Genomic DNA, 20,921 nt, shown 5'->3' with positions numbered 1-20,921 from the left:
AATATTTGCAGATTTGATGATGAGACAAAAATAGGTGGGAGAACATGTAACGAGGAGATAAGGAGAATCTAGAAAGGTTGACTGGGCAAAAACCTAGTGGATGGAGTTTAATGTAGGAAAGTGAAATGTCATGCACTAAACAAATCTGAAACAAAATTGGAAATGCTAGAAAAACTCAGGTGAGGCAGCACCATTGGAGAGAAAGCAGAGTTAATGCTTTGGGTCTGATGACCCTTCAAAGTTCGGATTTTGTTTCTAATGTCATACATTTTGGTGGGAAAAATCAAAAGGCAGACTGTTTACATTAAAAGAGACCCAAAAAATGCAGTGCAGTGGGATCTGGGTGTTTTTGCGCACGGTGACAATGTTGCTCCTTTAACAAGGTTATGATGCTATCCTCGAGTTTTTTTATCACAAGGTCACAGATTCAGAAAACTCTGGGTTTGGATGGTTTTTAGGGCCAGTTTGATTATAGCTAATAGATACTGCCTCAGGCAAAAAGCTTTCAAGTTTAAAAAAAATTGTACAATGAAAGGGGACTGGCCAGTTCTCTCAGCTCAGCTTTTCTCTGGTTTTTGACAGTCTGGCTGTTAACTGAAAGTCAGGCAGTTTTGAAGCTGCTGGACCCAAAGAAGCAGTTCCATAGTGGTACTATCTCACTCTGACTTTTTTCCTGTAAGACTCGCTGTTTGATTTTACCTTTTGTGCCATGGGCTGTTTATGGGGATTGTTGCAAGAAATGGGAACAGCATCATTAATATAATCTGTTGGGTTTTCAGATAGGTTAAGTTATTCAGTATTCTGTTCTCTTTTGTTTGTGTTTCATTCAGTAATCTTGTAAATAAATTCTGTTTTGCTTAAAACTAAGTGATCTGACCAGCTGCATCTTTCCTGGAATATCTGTGTTATACCTGCTTAAAACAACTGGCAAAGTTAGGGTCTGGCTACTTGCTTAAAATGTTTTGAGTGAGTCTGGCCTGGTCCATAACTGCACAAAACACAAAATGTTAGCACACAGATACGACAAGTAATTAAGAAAGCAAATGGAGTTTGGTATTTGTGAGAGTTTGGAGTTTAAACACAGGGAAGACATTTTACAACTCTTACAGGGCAGTTAGATTGCACCTCTGGTGCTGTGTACAGTTTTGGTTTTATATTGGCATTGTACACTGTTCAAAGGGATTCACTAGGTAGATTCCTGGGATGAAGGAGTGACCAGTCAAAAATAGCTAAACCATGTTTGACCTTTAACCATGAGAATGATATTATTGAAGCATACAAGATTCTCAGGGGTAGGCAAGGTAGATACTGACAGTGTTTCCACGCATGGGGGAATCGTGAATTAGGAGTCTTGTTTAAAATTGAGAAGCAAAGCAGCTTCTCCCAGAATGTCTGGAATTCTCTACCTAAGTGTGTTATGGAGACTAGATTACTGGAAGTATTTAAAGAGGAGGTAGATTTATTTTTGAAATATCAAAGTTGACAACAAGCTGAGCTGGAATAAAAGAGAAGTTGAGACCTGTGGTAGATCAGTCATAGACTTGTTGAATAGTGGGGTAGGCTTAAGGAGCTGAATTCTCTCCCATCCTGCTTCTCTTATGTTCTAATAAACCTTTGCAGCTACAGTATTGATATAGTTGGTCCAGTTCGATTTCTGGTCAATTGTAACTCTCAGATGTTGATACTGAGAGCTTCAGTGATGGTCATACCAGTGAATGTCAAAGGATGGTAAGATTCGGTTTTGTTGGACCTGGTCATTGCCTGGCACAATATTACTTGCCACTTGTCAGCTCAAACTGGACTTGACGTACCCTAAAATAAGAAATAGGAGGTGTAGATTTTTGGCCATCATGCCTGCTCCACCGTTCTATAAGATCGTGGCTGATCTGCTTGTGGCCTTGATTATACTGTCCTTTGTTCCTTTGTCCTTTGAACAACTCCTTTGTTCATCTAACCCCATGGACATGAACATAATTTCAGAGTTAATGATGGTGAGCAAAAAAAAGTGAAGGCTTTCTCAAACTCTAATTGAGCCAATAACTGAAGATGCAGGACATTTCTCCCAGATTCAAGTTGGTCGACTGATTTAATTTGTTTCCTAGGAATTTGTCCTACATGATTAACATAGCAATACAAGTAGATTGTCTATCTTTATCAAAATGGGAGCAGGAGATTCTAATAACTTATTACAGTCGACACAGTGTGCTTACTGCATTTCTATACATTTTAAGTAATTAGCACATATAACATTGGTCAATTACATAAATTACAAATTTGTAAAATCAAATTACAAATTTGTAAAATGTTTCTTAATAGAAACATTGGCAATCCACTATCAAAATAGATACTTTGTGAGCAGGCTTCCATTACAGAATGCCTTAGTATTGTATCTTATATAAACATTGAAAGCCTAAAAGATTAATACTTTTCATACCCATCTGATTATTTGGGAACTGCAAAACTTCTAGACCGTCAGGATAGGTTGTGTGTGTTGTCTGTGCATCTGCATAGAAGTATATCTGTTGAAATAAATAGCAACTTTCCTTTAAAAACATAAAGAGCACAAGTTTCAAGTAATCACAGAAAGAATCAAATGGCAGGTTAGGAAAACATATCATCAGAGAATGATGATGTGGAATTCTGTCACAAGCCTTTGACGTTGAGTCCATAAATTATATTAAAAGTGAACATAGTAATTACCAGACAAATAATAAATATGCAAGAATCTGGGAAGGAAGAGCAAGTGAATCAAAAAAGGCTTCGTAGCTTGTAGACAAAATAGTGCAGAATTCAAATAAACAATCAGATTTTTATAGTCTTCTGGCATTCTTAAATTTTAATGGAAGCTCTCCAGATTTAAGCTTTTCTTAAAATGTTTAAATGTTCTTTAAAAAGTGATTTATTGCTTACCACCGTTTGGTCAGACGTTGTCTGTTTTACATCCCCATTGAAGAAGGTCACTCTAGTAGTTTTCCCATCTGCACTAATTTCTTTTCGGGTACCATTACAAAAAATAATTATGTGACGTCCATTTTTCAACACTTGTTCAACCTACAAAAGAAATTATTCTTAAATATAAGAGATTTGGTAGAAAACTCAGGAAATAAACAGGCTAATAAAACGTATAGAGAAGAGGTTAAAATAATTTAGCATATTTTCTAAACCTATAGTATGTCCGAGGAGCTTGTAATTTGGATGGCAAAATTCAGTAAATTGTAAAAGGAAAACAATTCTACACATACTTAGTGCTCCCTTTAAGGGATGGGGGTTTACAATAGTTAAATTCAACCCTCATGTTTTCATAAAATCTTGCACAACAGAAGACTTGTTAACCTGGTAACAGATGACCTAAAATGCGTCAAAACCAAGAATGGTGAAAGTTACGACACCTTTGGGCTTCAGACTAATGATGTGTAAACACATAGGTATTTCTACTGATTCAACATACAGTTAGTTTGTGTACATAGCCTGATAACCAAATGACAAGATATCTTTTCATGGAATAGGGAAAATGAGAGAGATTAACTAATTATTTCTGCACCTACTGCATCAATTCTTAGAGTGGAAACACATTTAATTCAACAACAGCTTATTAGCGAATTTTGAGAAGATTTGTAGCTGAGGTTGAGGTTCTGGATGTAGGTTTGCTTGCTGAGCTGGAAGGTTTATTTCCAGACGTTTCATCACCATACTAGGTAACATCTTCAGTGGGCCTCCAGGTGAAGCACCGTTGATAATTCCTGCTCTCTATTTATATGTTTGGGTTTCTTTGGGTTGGTGATATCATTTCCTGTGGTGACACCATTTCCTGTTCTTTTTCTCAGGGGGTGGTAGATAGGGTTTTGTAGGGTGACAAAACGTTTGGAAATGAACCTTCCAGCTCAGCGAGCAAACCTACATCCAGAACAACTGCTTACATTGTAAATTTGCTCACTGAGCTGGCAGATTTGTTTTCAGATGTTTCTTCATCATGCTAGGTAACATCATCAGTGAGCCTCCGGTGGAGCGCTGGTATTCTGTTCTGCTTTCTATTTGTGTATCTTGGTCTGTTAAGGTGAGTGATATCACTTCCAGTTCCTTTTCTCAGAAGTTGGTAAATGAGCTCCAAATTGATGTGTTTGTTGATGTTTCTGGTTTGCATGCCAGGCCTCCAGGAATTCCCATCCGTTCTTTGTTTAGCCTGTCCTAGGATGGATGTGTTGTCCCAGTCGAAGTGGTGTCCTTCTTCGTCTGTATGCAAGGATACTACTGATAGTGGGTCATATCTTTTGGTGGCTAGTTGGTGTTTGTGTATCCCGGTGGCTAGTTTCATGACTGTCTGTCCGATGTAGTGTTTATTAGACCTTACATGGTATTTTGTAAATGTCATTCGTTTTTCTGGTTGTTGCTATCTCATGTCCCCTTTTTGCCCTCCTGATTTCTCTCTTTAGTATACTCCTACTTGCTTTATACTCTTCTAAGGATTCACTCGATCTATCTCGTCTGTACATTACATATGCTTTCTTCTTTTTCTTAACCAAACTCCCAATTTCTTTAGTCATCCAGCATTCCCTATACCTACTAGCCTTCCCTTTCACCCTAACAGGAATATACCTTCTCTGGATTCTCATTATCTCATTTCTGAAGGCTTCCCATTTTCCAGCCATCCTTTCACCTGTGAACATCTGCCTCCAATCAGCTTTCTAAAGTTCTTGCCTAATACTGTCAAAATTGGCCTTTCTCCAATTTAGAACTTCAACTTTTAGATCTGGTCTATCCTTTTCCATCATTATTTTAAATCTAATAGAATTATGGTCGCTGGGCCCAAAGTGCTCCCCCACTGACACCTCAGACACCTGCCCTGCCTTATTTCCCAACAGTACGTCAAGTTTTGCACCTTCTCTAGTAGGTACATCCACATACTGAATCAGAAAATTTTCTTGTACACACTTAAATTCCTCTCCATCTAAACCCTTAACACTATGGCAGTCCCAGTCTATGTTTGGAAAGTTAAAATCCCCTACCATAACCACCCTAATATTCCTATAAATAGCTGAGATCTCCTGACATGTTTGTTTCACAATTTCGCTCTAACTATTAGGGGGTCTATAATACAATCCCAATAAGGTGATCATCCCTTTCTCTTATTTCTCAGTTCCATCCAAATAACTTCCCTGGATGTATTTCTGGGAATATCCCTCCTTAGCACAGCCGTAACGCTATCCCTTATCAAAAACGCCACTCCCCCTCCCCTCTTGCCTCCCTTTCTATCCTTCCTGTAACATTTGTATCCTGGAACATTAAGCTGCCAGTCCTGCCCATCCCTGAGCCACATTTCTGTAATTGCTATGATATCCCTGTCCCATGTTCCTATTCACGTCCTGAGTTCATCTGCCTTCCCTGTTAGGCCCCTTCCATTGAAATAAATCCAGTTTAATTTATTAGTCCTACCCTGTCCCTGCCTGCCCTGACTGTTTGACTCTCTTCTATTCTCAACTGTACCAGTCTCAGATTGATCTCTTTCCTCACTATCTCTCTGGGTCCCACTCCCCCACCTTAGTAGTTTAAATCCTCCCCAGCAGCTCTAGCAAATCTCTCTGCCAGTATATTAGTCCCCTTCCAATTTAGGTGCAATCCGTCCTTCTGGTACAGGAATTTTTCTTCCATCCATTTATTACTAATCATAATTCACAAAGGGCCATAGATATTTGTCTCCATTCATTGCAGTTATGTGTTGATGTCATTCATTCCTCTGTCCAGTTTCTGATTTCATGCACCCATCCAGTCCTTTTCACACTGGCATTTACTTTCCTTACGTTTCACTTTCTATTGTTGCCAACACTAATCTCATACTAATTTCTCCAGTTATCAACTTCCTCTTCTCCTCATAAGGTAAAAGCCCATAAAGATAAAGAATTCAAATTTTCCTGCAGACAAGTTAATTGGTTCTTCATTTTGTTCAGCTAATTAAAAGTCTTCAGCAGAGCTGCATTTCAAAAGCTGTAACTCACTTCTCAATAGCTTTTGAAAGTCCAACTCTCATTCTCATTCAACAGGGAGTTGGAAAGTTGCTCTTAATGCATGACTTGCTTTGTTGGGAAAGGAGGTACTATAACAATGGTAAAAAGTTATTTAAATGTAAAATTTACAAGATGTCAACAATATTCAGTATATACAAAAACACTCTCTCACCTTTCCATCTGGATACTTAATCACTTCTTGAATTTCATCCTCAGTTGCATTAGGTTCAAGAGTCTGGTTTAGAAATTCAGAAAAGGAATTAATAGTTTCCTTCAACTTGTACCCTTAAATCCAAGACACTAATGTCAGTTCTGAATGACAACATAACTCCATTGTAAATGCCTGTGTTTACTCTTACTGAAATTTCTAATTAACTTTTAACAGACTTTTATATTTTAAGCAATTTATTAAAACAAAGGTGTCAAATACAGGTTGATCTCCCATAGCATATTACAGAACAGTCAAGATCAAAAGGAATCTTCAAGTTACCATTTATCTGAAAACAAAGGATAATTAAACCAGGGCTATTTTCAGCTTGTCAGTAATTTTCCTTAGTAAGAAGTAACTGCAATTTTCACATTATAAATTTTACATTATAAAAGCTTTGTTTACACACCTTTTCTAAAATCAGATGTGCTCAGAATCCAACTCTATTCAACAACCTAGTTTCCTGACTAACCTTCATACTTCCCACCAAATGTATTTTCTTCATTAATAATATCTTCCAATACAAGAACCTATTCTACATGACTCTGAACTTCTCTACTTTAAGAATGCTAACCTATGAACTGTTCTTGTCACAACAATATTTACATGGCTAGTTCAGTGCTGTTCCTGGTCAATGGTAAGCCCATTGGAGGAATTCAGTGATAGTAATGCCATTGAATGTCAAGAGGGAATGGTTAGGTTGAGAACATAAGAAATAGGAGCAGAAGTAGGCCATCTGGCCCTTCGAGCCCATTTGGCCATTCAATAAGATCATGGTTGATCTTTTCATGGTTTCTTACCCATTCTCTCATTCGAGGTGAGCTACTTGGATGGATTGAGGATTGGCTGTCTGACAGAAGACAGAGAGTTGGGATAAAAGGTTCTTTTTCAGAAAGGCAGCCGGTGACGAGCGGTGTCCCGCAGGGTTCAGTGTTGGGGCCACAGCTGTTTGCATTATATATTAATGATCTGGATGAAGGGACTGGGGGCATTCTAGTGAAGTTTGCCGATGATACGAAGATAGGTGGAAGGCAGGTAGTACTGAGGAAGTGGGGAGGCTGCAGAAGGATCTAGACAGTTTAGGAGAGTGGTCCAGGAAATGGCTGATGGAATTCAATGTGAACAAATGCGAGGTCTTGCACTTTGGCAAAAAGAATAAAAGCACAGACTACTTTCTAAACGGTGAGAAAATTCGTAAAGCCAAAGTACAAAGGGATCTGGGAGTGCTAGTCGAGGATTCTCTAAAGGTCAACATGCAGGTTGAGTCTGTGATTAAGAAAGCGAATGCGATGTTGTCACTTATCTCAAGAGGGTTGGAATATAAAAACACCATTGTGCTACTGAGACTTTATAAAGCTCTGGTTAGGCCCCATTTGGAGTACTGTGTCCAGTTTTGGTCCCCACACCTCAGGAAGGACATACTGGCACTGGAACGTGTCCAGCGGAGATTCACACGGATGATCCCTGGAATGGTAGGTCTAACATATGAGGAATGGCTGAGGATCTTGGGATTGTATTCATTTGAGTTTAGAAGATTAAGGGGAGACTTAATAGAGACGTACAAGATAATACATGGCTTGGAAAGGGTGGATGCTAGTAAATTGTTTCCGTTAGGTGAGGAGACTAGGACCCGTGGACACAGCCTTAGAGTTAGAGGGGGTAAATTCAGAACAGAAATGCGGAGACATTTCTTCAGCCAGAGAGTGGTGGGCCTGTGGAATTCATTGCCGCAGAGTGCAGTGGAGGCCGGGACGCTAAATGTCTTCAAGGCAGAGATTGATAGATTCTTGTTGTCTCGGGGAATTAAGGGCTACGGGGAGAATGCGGGTAAGTGGAGTTGAAGTGCCCAGCAGCCATGATTGAATGGCGGAGTGGACTCGATGGGCCGAATGGCCTTACTTCCACTACTATGTCTTATGGACTTCTCTCACCATAACCCTTAATTCCTTTACTGTTCAACAAGTTATCTATGTTAGCTTTAAAAACCTTCAATGAGGAAGCCTCAACTACTTCACTGGGCACAAAATTCCACAGATTCACAATCTTTTGAGTGATGAGGTTCCTTCTCAATTCGGACCTAAATCTGCTCCCCCTAATTTTGAGGCTGTGTCCTCTTGTCCTAGTTTCACCCAGAAGTGGAACCATTCTCTACTTCTGTCTTAGCTATTCCCTTCATAATTTTATATGTTTCTTTAAGATGCCCCCTCTCTTGTTCTTCGAAATTCCAACAAATATAATCGCAGTCTACTCAGAATCTCCTCACAAGCCAACCCCTCAACTCCGGAATCAATCTAGTGAACCTCCTCTACACTCCTTCTAGTGCCAGTATATCTTTTTCCAAGGAGACCAAAATTGTGCAGCATATACAACTGCAACATAACCTCCCTGCTTTTAAACTCAATCCCTTTAGCAATGATGGGCAAAATTCCATTTGCCTTCTTAATTACCTGTTGCACCTGCAGACCAACTCTCTGTGATTCATGCACAAGGATACCCAGGTCTCTCTGCACTGCAGCATGCTGCAATTTTTTATCATTCACTTGGCATAGCCTTGGACACGAGGGACAATTACAGTACCCTCATAGCTGCCCATGACAAAATAAGGATTGAAAATTTAAAAGCATTCTGGACCTGAAAGGTCAATTGCACTCTGTTTAAAATTAATAGATCATTGGGTGTGCCCAGCCAGAAAATACTGTGATGAAAGGTATACGAGTTATACATAAATATCATTTTCTCAGCAATTGGATTTTAACAATACTTAACTATAGTGCAGGTGACTGAAGGCCTCTTGGGAGTGTTTATATTGTAGATTTTATGATAAGGTAAGAAATAAATGAAGCCATTAGCTTAGCACAAGCTAGTGTGATCAATATTTTTTTAAAAATTAAACGTTCTAAACTCAGTTCAAAGGAGACCTAACTGAGGTCAGTTGCAAAAATAACTTGTGCTAGAAAAGGGAATTTGTTCAAAGCCATTAATTGAAGAAGTTCTGAGTTTAAAGGTTTCAGTTTGTGAAAACCTCTAACACCAGGAGAGAGATCTGCATTGGTTATTTAAACCTGAGAAAGTCTCAGAACGCAGTGATGCTAGGACTTCACAAACTCGGAGGACAAGAGTGGAGGTAAAAGCAGTTAAGTCAAACCTATAAGTTGGGCAGGAAAGGAAATGCCTCTTTATTTGAGTAACTGTATAGCAATGTTGTTGGTGAATGGATGGAATATTATTTTGCTCTGTGTTTTTGAAAGCTTTCGAACTGCTACATCGATGATAGCTTTTTGAAATAAAACTTATAAATTTCTCCTTCATTGCTAACCCAATTCTCCCGCCCTATATTGTTTTGTTTAAGTAAAAGGTTGTTACATTAAACTAAAACTAAATAAAAATTAGGATCAAGCATGATTTTATCCACTCCACCCTTCTCTGTGACCTATCACCATTACCCCTACCTTCATCTACCTATCACACTCTCAGCTACATTTCCCCCAGCCCCACCACCCCCCCTCTCATTTATCTCTCCACCCCCTCGACTCATAAGCCTCATTCCTGATGAAGGGCTCTTGCCCGAAACATTGATTCTCTTGCTCCTCGGATGTTGTCTGACCTGCTGTGCTTTTCCAGTAACCCCACTCTCAATTCTGATCTCCAACATCTGCAGTCCTCACTTTCCCCCAGTATTAACATCAGCTGAGGTCATAACAATACAAAGTTAAACAGGAAACCTACTTTTCATTGTCACAATCTAAAATGTAATAGTAGCATCTTAATGCTTTAAACTTTTTAGGTTTAAACTATATTCTCAATTTTTCTACTATTATGTATTTCATCACAGAAGACTTACAGATCCAGCTGGTTCTGAAACTCCATCAGAGTTTGGAAAGTTTTGAGAGAGCTCTGACTGCATCATACTATCTGTTGCAGAAGATGTCACTGAAACAGAACCGGAAAAAATAAAAACAATTATGCTGATCAACTTTGGTTGTGCCAATGTACTTGTCAACATTACTGAATTGAAAAATGTCACACAGACAGAAGAGGTTCTTTGGCCCATCAGGTCTGTACTGTCAAAAACATAATACCATCAACACTAGTCCCACTTTTCCTAACTAAGCACACAGTCTTTAATGATATGATACCAAGTCAAGGGTAGCTTTATTTGTCATTTCTAACAGATGCAATTGATACTGTGAAAACGAGACAGCATTCCTCCAGGACCAAGATACTACATAATAACACAAATTACACGAGAGTACAGTCATAGAGCAGCATAAAGTGCATCAGAAATGTGCAAAACACCCATACAGCACAGTAAGCCATGACAAGACAATAGGCACGTTGGGGGCGGGGTGCGAGATGGGCTTTCCTCAACCTACACAGAAAGTAAAGACACTGCTGGGTTTTCTTGGCTACGGAGCTGGTGTTGAGGGACAGGTGAGTTTCTCCGACAGGTGGATGCCAAGAAATTGCTCTTCACGATCTCCATGGGGGAGCCATCGATGTCCAGCAAAGAGTGGTTGCTCCATGCCCTCCTTAAATCAACAACCATCTCTTTCGTTTGCTCGTCAAAGTACTTTTTAAAAGGTTCTGAGATTTCTCGCCTCAACTCCCTCCCAGGCAGTGCATTCCAGACCCTTATCACCCTCTGGGTGAGAAAACCTTTCCTCAAATCCCCTCTAAACCACCTGCCTTTCACTTGAAAATTACACCCTCTTGTTGCTGACTCTTCAATTAAGGTGAACAGCGGCTTTCTATTCACCCTGTCCATCTCCGTTAATCTCATACAGCACTATAACAAGGGTAAAAACAGATCAGATTCAAGTACAGGAGCAGAGACGTCTTGCTGCAATTAAACAGTGCCTTGATGAGACCTGGAGTAATGTATGCAGCTTTGGTCTCCTTATCTGAGGCAGAATGTTTTTTTCTACACAGGGAGCGCAGAGAAGGTTTACCAGACTGATTTCTGAAATGTAGCCACACACACAGACGACAAGCAACATGAATTCGACTGGGACAACACTACCATTATAGGGCAAGCCAAACAGAGAACAGCCAGGGAATTCCTAGAGGCATGGCACTCATCCACAGACTCTATCAACAAACACATTGACCTGGACCCAATATACCGGCCACTACAGCGGACAGCTCGAACAGACAACCGGAAGCAGCAGAGACAGGTCACTATAAATGCCAGAGGAAACAGCACAGAAGCGCTTCACAGGAGGCTCCCAAACACTGAGGATGTCACCTAGACAGGGGACGAAACGTTTGCAAGACAAATTCCCAGCTCGGCGAACAGAACCACAACAACGAGCACCCGAGCTACAAATCTTCTCCCAAACTTTGAAAGTCCAGTTCAGTTTTTGGTGAATGGCAAGCCTCAGGACGTTGACAGTGGTTGGTTTAGCAATGGTAATGCAATTTAATGTGAAAGGGATATTGTTAGACTCATTCTGTTTAGGATGATCATAGCCTGACACTTCTGTGGCACAAATGTCACTTGCTACTTGACAGGCCAAGTCTGGATTTTCCCAGGTCTTATAGCATGTGGATACAAATGTTTTCAGTATTTGAGGAGTGAGAAATTGTGTTGAACACCTCACAATCATCAGCAAACATGCCTAATCTGACCTTATGATGGAGGGAAGATCATTACAACTGAATATGTTTTAGCCTAGGACACTAATCTGAGGAACCCTGCAGTGATGTCCTAGGTTTGAGATGTTTGACCTCCAGTAACCACAACCATCATCTTTTGTGTAGGTATGACTCCAATCAGTCAAAAGTCTTCCTTGATTCTGATTTTGCTAGGACCCAGGACGCCATACTTGGTTGGCATCTCCCTTGATGGCAAGAGCAGTTATTCTCATCTAATCCCTGGTATTCAGGTCTTTCGACCCTGTTTGGACCAAGGCTATATTGAGGTCAGGAGCTGAGTGGCCCTGGCAGAACCCAAACTAAAGGTTAGTGAGCAGGTTTTTCCTTTCCAAAGTTCAGCTTGTCAATGGCCCCTTCCATAATTCTGGTAATCTTTTAGAGTAGACTGATAGGATGGTAATTGGCTATGTAGGATTTATTCTGGTTTTTGTGAATAGCTCATACCTGAAAATTTTCTTCATGGTCAGGTACCGTTGTAGCTGTACTGGAACAGTTGAGCTAGAGGCATAATTAATTCTGGAGCACTGCATTCTAGATACAATCCAACAAGAATCAAGTTATGCTAACAAGTTTAGCATAATTTCACTACTTCTGGTACATTCGCAAATTCTCTGCCTTGAGGTTTATCCTTTGGAATTATTTGCCAAAACTCAGCAAATGATTTGTTGTTACTATGGGTAAATCACAGAGGCACAACCAGAGTCCACCTCAGCTGAAAGAAGGATTGAATTTATTGGTATTATTCTGGTCCACAAGATAGATTCTAGCCAACTAAGCAGTGGATGCTGCAAATCAGAAATAAAAATAAGTTGCTGGAAAAGCAAAAGTTCTGAGGAAGGATCACCATCCAAAATATTAACTCTGATTTCTCTTCACAGATGCCGCCAGACTTGCTGAACTTTTCCAGCAACTTCTGTTTTTGTTTTAAAATTTAACTAAAAAGTCAATCTATTGAACATTTGTAGAAATATAGATCCTAATGGTTTGTTAGCACTTTTAAATATTATACTGACTCTCCACACCACTTCTAATAATTGATTCTTCATTATATCTAGGTCCCTTTGATGTTCCAACTACCCTGTGTTTTGTTTATTTCATTAGGCGTTGGTGATTTTTCTAATTTTATTACCACATATAACTTCACGTTTATCCATGTCAAAGTTCATTTATGATTTAACTACCAAATTTACAAGTTTTGTCTTAGCTGTGTCTCAAGTAATCTTTGGCTCAAACTAAAGTGATTCTGGATTCAGGTTCCATTTCAGAACTTAAACACAAAAATTAAGGCAAACACTGCAGTACCATACTACAGTGAGAGACATGGTCAGACTTCTGTCTTTTGGATGAGACATTGAACTCATTTAGCGTCTCAGATGAATGCAAAAGAACCCATGATATCACAGCCAGCACAGGAAATATCTTTGAGATCCTGGCCAGCATTTATCCCTCAATTGACACCTCAAAAACAAATTACTCGGTCATTGTCACACTGTTATTTGAGAGAGTTTGTTGCACACAAATCTTTTGCCACATTTCCTATCCTATAACAGTGACGACACTTCAAAAGTACTCCATTGGCTTAAAAATTAGTTAAGAAGCTCAGTGACAGTGAAAAATGTGATAAGTGTAAATCATTTTTCCTCTAACATCACCTTGTTTTATATCACATTTTTCCACATTGCTAGCTGTATTGTGGCCTCCCATCTTGTCAGTTTGATAGCATCTATAAATTTTGATATTGTCACTTGTCCTAGGACCCTAATTCTTCATTTAATTCATGAATAGCTAGACATTCGCCACAGATTCTTGTGGAAATTGCTTTTTATTTGCTTCAAATCGGAGTAACTACACACTTGTTTGAATCTCTGTCTTCTACTTTCAGCAAACTTCTTAGCTAAAAAGCTTTCCTATCAGCTTATTCAGGTATAGCTGAAAATTCCAATGAACATTATCCTACCTTTGCTTCTCACTTCATATTTCTTCCTCCATTTCCTTTCCATTGTTTGTGGTCTATGATATACTGTTAATCGGGTGGAAAATTTCTCCTTTTAACTCAACACATGTGCATTCTGTATCTGTCCAGTAACAGTTGAATTTTTTTTAAAACCATTTCTATAATGTTATCTTTAATTGAAATGGATATTTTATATCCCTTTCCTTAGTTTTCTTTATTTGCCAATCGTGTTCTCGATCTGGTCAGGTTTCAGTCACTTGTATGATTTTCAGATCCTCTGTGCAAATCTTTTCCTCTTGTCAATCCATTTTTGATGTTAGTTCTACTAATGTAGCTACACCAACCGTGAAATTTACCTTCCCCTTTAGTTCCTTTTCTGTTTGTACTAGTTACTTATCATTGTATTCTCCAACTCTATTCTATCCCTGATCATTCAAGTTATCTTAATTCCTTCATTTCAAGCAAAATTCACTGTTTTCACTGATTAACATTGAGAGTTAGAAACAAATATTCTATTATTTATAGACTTTACGAATACATTATCGAATATGTTGCATTTGACGGATACTTGCATATAGCTGTAAAACTTTGCAAATTCCAGGGTTCATAACATTTTGAATGTGTTTTACAATATTAATCCCACACATCATAGAAGTTGTGAAATTATTACAATGGTCTGTAGCAGTAAATAATTTTGTTGATATAATTACTTTAATTGTTAAAGTATTTTCTACCGATTGTTAGCTGAAAAGATGTACTCACTTTCTTTCAAGCTATTTTTGGTCTCTGTAGGAGCAGAGAATTTCACAGCTTGTCCGAGTTTAACATCTCTTGGAGTAGTCTGCAACAATAAATATCATCTATCTTTACTCAAATTAAATTTCTACCAGAATATTTTGAGAAATGAGGAAAGAGCAGAAACAATGATTAATTATTTGTTTATCTTCACAGTAAAAGACACTGATTACATATCAGAAATAGATGATAACCTAGGTGCCAAAGTAAGTAAGAAAATTAAGGAAATTCACATCAGCAGAGAAAGAGAACTGCATAAACTCAAAGGTCTAAAATTGGACCTACCCCAGACCCGTAGGTCTACTTCCTGGGTTCTAAAATAATTAGCCTCAGAGATATTGTATGTAATGGGTACGATTTTCCAAAATTCACCAGATTCTGGAATCATTTGAGCAGAATGAAAGTTAGAACTAGAAACTAGGAACAGCAGTAGGCAATTCAGGCCTTCGAGCCTGCTCTGCCGCTTAATACGCTCATGGCTGATCTAATGGAATCGTTAGTAATTGTGACACCATTATTCAAAAAATGAGAAAACGAGAAAACAGGGAACTACAGACCAGTCAGATTGTAGCGCTTTCTTTCAGACTATTAAGGAAGTCATAATAATGCTGTTAGAAAATCACAGCATGATCAGATAACATGAGTGATTTTTTTTTTGAAAGGGAAATTGTTATTAACAAATATAATAGCATTTATTGGTCAGATAAAAGGGAATCAGCAAATGTATTGCCCTTAAATTTCCAAAAGGTATTCAATCCGGTACTAAATATACATTAAAGGTCAACACACAAGACATTGTTGCATGGAGCTGGTAGTAATACATTAGCAAGGACAGGGGTTTATTAATTGAGAGAATCCAAATGCTTGGCCTAAATGAAGTATTCTTAAATTGACATGATGAGCTTTGGGGCATTCTGTAAGTATCACTACTTAGCCTCAACTATTTACAATCTATAGTGATGACTCAAATAAAGATCAAATATCTAGGTTTGCCGACATACAAAGCTAGGAAATTCAAAGCTGGGTTGAGAAAGACTTTGCAGGCTGCAAAGAAATATGGACAAGCTAAGTAAGTATGCAACAAGAGGGCAGGTGCAGTAATGTGGGGTAGTGTACAGTTATTCATTTTGATTGTAAAAGTATAAAGGAATAATGGCCCAGATATACCAATTAGTTTCAAAAGCCCCATTTCCTACCCTGATTGGACAAGAAAAAAGTATATTTACATTTAGATCTCTTCTAGTAGGGATATTACTGAAGTCTCCTGTTAAGCAATAGTGGAACCTGTCCAGGAACAGTGGAGCTAATGGTGCTGAAACCAAGGCTCCTTTCACAACCATATTTCTGTAATTTAAATATCTACCAACTACTTTGACAGCAGCTTTGAAAGTTACAAGGACCACATCAGTTCATGAAAGCAGCTCAATACCACCTTCTCAAGGGCAATAAGGAATGAGAAATAAATGCTGGCTTAGCCAGTTTTACTCAGATGCTGTGAATGATGAAAAGGATTCACAATGTATTATTCAGTTGCCTAGGCGAAGCTACAAACGTCAATACAACATACAGGTCACATGGTGTGCAGCTTATAGTGCAACATGGAGATGAGTGCTTCCCCAACATTCCCACATTTAATGTCTACGTCATTTGGATCTAAATGCAGGAATACAATTAAGCCTTTCAACTCCTTAGCTCTGTTCCACTATTTAATTGGATCATAACTAATCTGCACGACCAGCTATCCTTAGTAGCCACACACACAGACGACAAGCAACATGAATTCGACTGGGACAACACTACCATTATAGGGCAAGCCAAACAGAGAACAGCCAGGGAGGGAATTCCTAGAGGCATGGCACTCATCCACAGACTCTATCAACAAACACATCGACCTGGACCCAATATACCGGCCACTACAGTGGACAGCTCGAACAGACAACCGGAAGCGGCAGAGACAGGCCACTATAAATGCCGGAGGAAACAGCACAGAAGCGCTTCACAGGAGGCTCCCAAGCACTGAGGATGTCACCTAGACAGGGGACGAAACGTTTGCAAGACGAATTCCCAGCTCGGCGAACAGAACCATAACAACGAGCACCCGAGCTACAAATCTTCTCCCAAACTTTGAACTAATCTGCAGCACAATTCCACTTATTCACATTTGCTCCATATCTCAGGTATCACACTGATGAACATGCATTGCAATGCATCTTCCTGCAACACAAACTATGCCCAAATTTCAGCATCCATAAGCAAGTGCAATGCTGTAGTGAATCTGACAATGCTTCAATCATAGCGAGGTTTTACTTCCTAGCTTTTTAATTCCAAAACCTTTGAGAAAAAGGTCAATACTTACTAAGCTTTTTGGCTTTATAAAAGTTCCAATTTTTATGATATGTGTACATATCAGCATCTTTTAAGTCCCTTTGTTCCTAGTCTTTTACCATGAAGAAAATGTTCTGATTTGCTTTTTTTGTGTTTAGAAAGGATGATATCACATGGAAGTCCATAGTTATGTCCAACTATTAAAGTCATTCTATTTCCTTTTATAAATTCATTCATTGATCTGAACAATTTATTGTGCTTCCCAACTTAAGGATCATCTACAAACTTGGATAGAGAGGTTTCCATTTCCTTATTCAATTCATTAATATATGCATAAAAGCCACTGCACTGGAGATGTTCAGCTTCAGAATTTTCACCATCTCTACTCTGTCTCGCATAGATGTTCTTTTGAAGTTTTTGGATTATAACTTACAATACCAAGCCCAGTATTGTTGTGGAAACTCACCATTACCTACTCAGAGTAATTATTATGAGGGGTAATAAATGTCGCCTTCTCAGGGTCCTGTATAGATAACAAATACAAACTTGGTTAAAAGTTGGATGATGGTACCTGTTCAATCATGTGAGGAGTTTTCTTCCTGCCCATCTGTGCAGATCTGCCTCTGTCTTTCTGACCACCTGGTCGAACCTATTGTAAAAATATTAAGATCAGTACGCCAACCAGAAAATTACAAGTTTGCTCTCAATTCTACAAAACATTCTACTGGAAATGCTAATATTTATGGAATTACAAAATTTATTTCTCTATTTTGCACAACTGTAGGGAAAGCAATTGTGAATTATTTTTCAATGACTTTGCTCAAAAAGTAGTCTGAAATCTGGAGCATGATTGTGATATTAATTCCTACCAGAATGTTGATTAATTTAGGCTATTCCATTTAGGCTATTATTCATGTGCTTCTTGTGGCCAGAGTTTCTAATTTGAAAAATGTGTTGCTGGAAAAGCACAGCAGGTCAGGCAGCATCCAAGGAGCAGGAGAATCGACGTTTTGGGCATAAGCCCTTCTTCAGGAATCTTATGCCCGAAGCGTCGATTCTCCTGCTCCTCGGATGCTGCGTGGCCTGCTGCGCTTTTCCAGCAACACATTTTTCAGCTCTCCACATCTCCAGCATCTACAGTCCTCACTTTCTCCAGAGTTTCTAATTTGTCATGATTGATATTGTGGGCCTTCATTTCTCTTTTGATAATAGCCTTGACTAAGAGTTTTGGGTACATATTGGTACCTTGACATAAGGGTTTTGTTTGATCAGTTAACAAACTAAATACAGTTTTTTGCGGGGGTGCAGAAGAGTAAAAAAAGGCATATAACATTTTAAGGAGGATTTGCATCAGTAATGAGGCACACAATATAGAAAGTTGAATTGCATGAGCCACTGTACATTCCCTACAGTTATATTTAGATGTAGCTATTCTCACTTGCCAGTGTGTTAAACTGGAAGCCACACCTGAGAGTTTATGATTTGAGATGATGAAAGAAATCTGGGTGTAAGTATCATAAAATATACTGATTTAAGAGTGACCAAAAACAGTGCTTCAGAATTATGGTATAAACGTTACATTAGACAGCACAGAGCAAGATCTAATATATAATTAATGAATTTCCTGTGACTTTGTTCATAGATGAGTATGCTCAATTCTTACATGTGTACTCTTCATTTCTACTTTCATACTACTGAGTTCTACACTAATTACATTTGAAAATGTTAACATAGGAAAGCTGATGGAATCTATAAAAATAATTTTATGAACTCTATAGTCCTGAAAATTCATATATTTAAACGGATAAGAAGTTTGTATTTCAAAGTAATTTGCGAAAATCTTTATCAGCTGGAAATTAAGAAACAGAAATGACAATACTAATTCAACAGGAAAGCCTCTTCTGATTACTCTTCCTTTTCTTTAAATGATAAAGAAAAGGATTTTAATTGGACATTCTCGGTTTTAAACAGCACGTGCATAGTACCACAACTGTCTGGGTAGAAATGTAATATGTGAAAATGCTGTCACACCCAAAGTATACTACCCAAGCTTACTGCTAATTCTGTTTTGTTTAAACGTGGAGATGTGCTCTCTATTTTTTTTTCAATTACTGCTTCAGCTTTCTTCCAAGTTTCCAACCGAAGTCTTTCCATAACGTTAACTTCATCTCTAAGCTCTTTGTTCTCCTTTGTCAGTGTCTCAATCTGGTTTCGAAGTCTTGCATGAATACTCGACCACCTTAATTCTTTTCGTTTTAGTTCTTCCTGCAAGTCAACAATCTGCTGCTTCAGTGCCTATGAAGAAAGAAACAAAGTTCTAAAAGCATATGAAAAATAACTGGACATCACTATTATAATTAAAGTATTTCAGAGAACATAAGCCAGTAGATCCAGCCAGATGTTACAGTGTTCTGTTCAAGCCTCTTCCCATAAATTCTTACTTAAATTTACAAGCATAATCTTTTAGGTTCTTCTCCTCCTACATGTCAAGTGGTGTGCAACTTATAGTGGAACATGGAGATGACTGCGTCCCCAACATTCCCACACTTAATGTCTATACCACATGTTTCAGATTATAGGAATCTGACATCCTATATCTGACTTCTCCTAGATCCACCTATACTATTTGCCTCAGTTATTCCATATAGCAAGTCCACACATTCATTTGGTAAAGAAAGAAATTCCTTCTGAATTCCCATACAGTCTTTGTCTAATAGATACAACTGGCTCTTCCATTTGTTGAAATGATGCCCCAGTCATAATACAGAACTGGTTTTAAGCTGTCAATTTCAGTTCTTCAACCTCCTGGAACATTATAATGGAGCTTAATGCCAAGCTCAAGGAACAGCACCTCATCTTTCAACAGTGCACTCATGATCTTCTGGTCTCAACATAATTCCAACAATCCTTGCCAACAATGTCTTTTCACAATTTTGTTTCATGCTTTTTTGCCATTTTCCCCTCTCTTCTTTTTCATTTCCTCCATTCAAACTATTACCGGGCTTCTACTGTGTCATTCAGCCCCATTGCACTTAACGACAAACAAAATACAGTATTTCCAACTTTTCACTGGTCTGACAAAATGTCACAGACTTCTCTCATCACAAATTCAACTCGACTTGCCAAATATTTCCAGCACGTTGAGTTTATAATTATCAGATTTTCAGTATTTGCGAAATTCATACCTCCATCTATTATAAAGCTAATAATGCTTTTTAGCAACACTTAGAGTCAAAGAGTCACAGAGATGTACAGCACGGAAGCAACCCTTCCAGCAAACTCGTCCATGCTGATCAGATATCCTAACGTATCTAGTCCCATTTGAGAGTACCTGGCCCATATCCCTTGAAACCTTCTTATTCATATACCCATCCAGATGCCTTTTAAATGTTACAATTGTAACAGCCTCCACCACTTCCTCTGGCAGCTCATTCCATACACATACCAACCTCTGCGTGAAAATGTTGCCCCCCCAGACTCTTATATCTTTCCCCTCTCACCCTAAATCTATGGTCTCTAGTTCTGCACTCCTCAACCTAGGGAAAACACTTTGTATCCTATCTATGCCTCTCATGATTTTATAGACCTCTATAAGGTCACCCTTCAGCCTTCGACACTACAGAGTAAACAGCCCCAGCCTATTCAGCCTCTCCCGATAGCTCAAATCCTCCAACCACGGCAACATCCTTTTCAATCTTTTCTGAACCCTTTCAAGTTTCACAACGTCCTTCTGATATGAAGGAGAGCAGAACTGCATGCAATATTTCAAAAGTGGCCTAACCAGCATCCTGTACTCTGCAACATGACCTCTCAACTCCTAAACTCAATGCTCTAACCAATAAAGGAAAGCATACCAAACACCTTCATCACTATCCTATCTACCTACAACTCTACTTTCAAGGAGCTATGAACCTGCACTTCAAGGTCTCTTTGTTCAGCAACACTCCCTAGGACCTTGCCATTAAGTGTATAAGTCCTGCTAAGA

The 20,921-nt window shown here is 38.7% G+C and overlaps 1 protein-coding gene across 7 annotated transcripts in view; it reads right to left on the bottom strand.

The window, feature by feature from the left end:
• LOC140481364 (centrosomal P4.1-associated protein-like) overlaps positions 1-20,921 on the bottom strand; it is an 81,551-nt gene that overhangs the window by 5,707 nt on the left and 54,923 nt on the right. For all 7 annotated transcript variants that reach the window (XM_072577437.1, XM_072577440.1, XM_072577438.1 and 4 more), the window contains 7 exons: positions 18,992-19,231; positions 17,508-17,585; positions 14,579-14,657; positions 10,049-10,137; positions 6,172-6,234; positions 2,911-3,051; positions 2,435-2,519 (listed from right to left, as the gene is read on the bottom strand). In XM_072577437.1, the coding sequence (XP_072433538.1) occupies positions 2,435-2,519; positions 2,911-3,051; positions 6,172-6,234; positions 10,049-10,137; positions 14,579-14,657; positions 17,508-17,585; positions 18,992-19,231 (775 nt within the window). The remainder of the gene's footprint in view (positions 1-2,434; positions 2,520-2,910; positions 3,052-6,171; positions 6,235-10,048; positions 10,138-14,578; positions 14,658-17,507; positions 17,586-18,991; positions 19,232-20,921) is intronic.

Source organism: Chiloscyllium punctatum, chromosome 9 (genome assembly GCF_047496795.1).
Source record: "Chiloscyllium punctatum isolate Juve2018m chromosome 9, sChiPun1.3, whole genome shotgun sequence".
In the NCBI taxonomy this organism is placed as follows: domain Eukaryota; kingdom Metazoa; phylum Chordata; class Chondrichthyes; order Orectolobiformes; family Hemiscylliidae; genus Chiloscyllium; species Chiloscyllium punctatum.
This window is presented reverse-complemented; position numbering and strand designations above follow the sequence as displayed.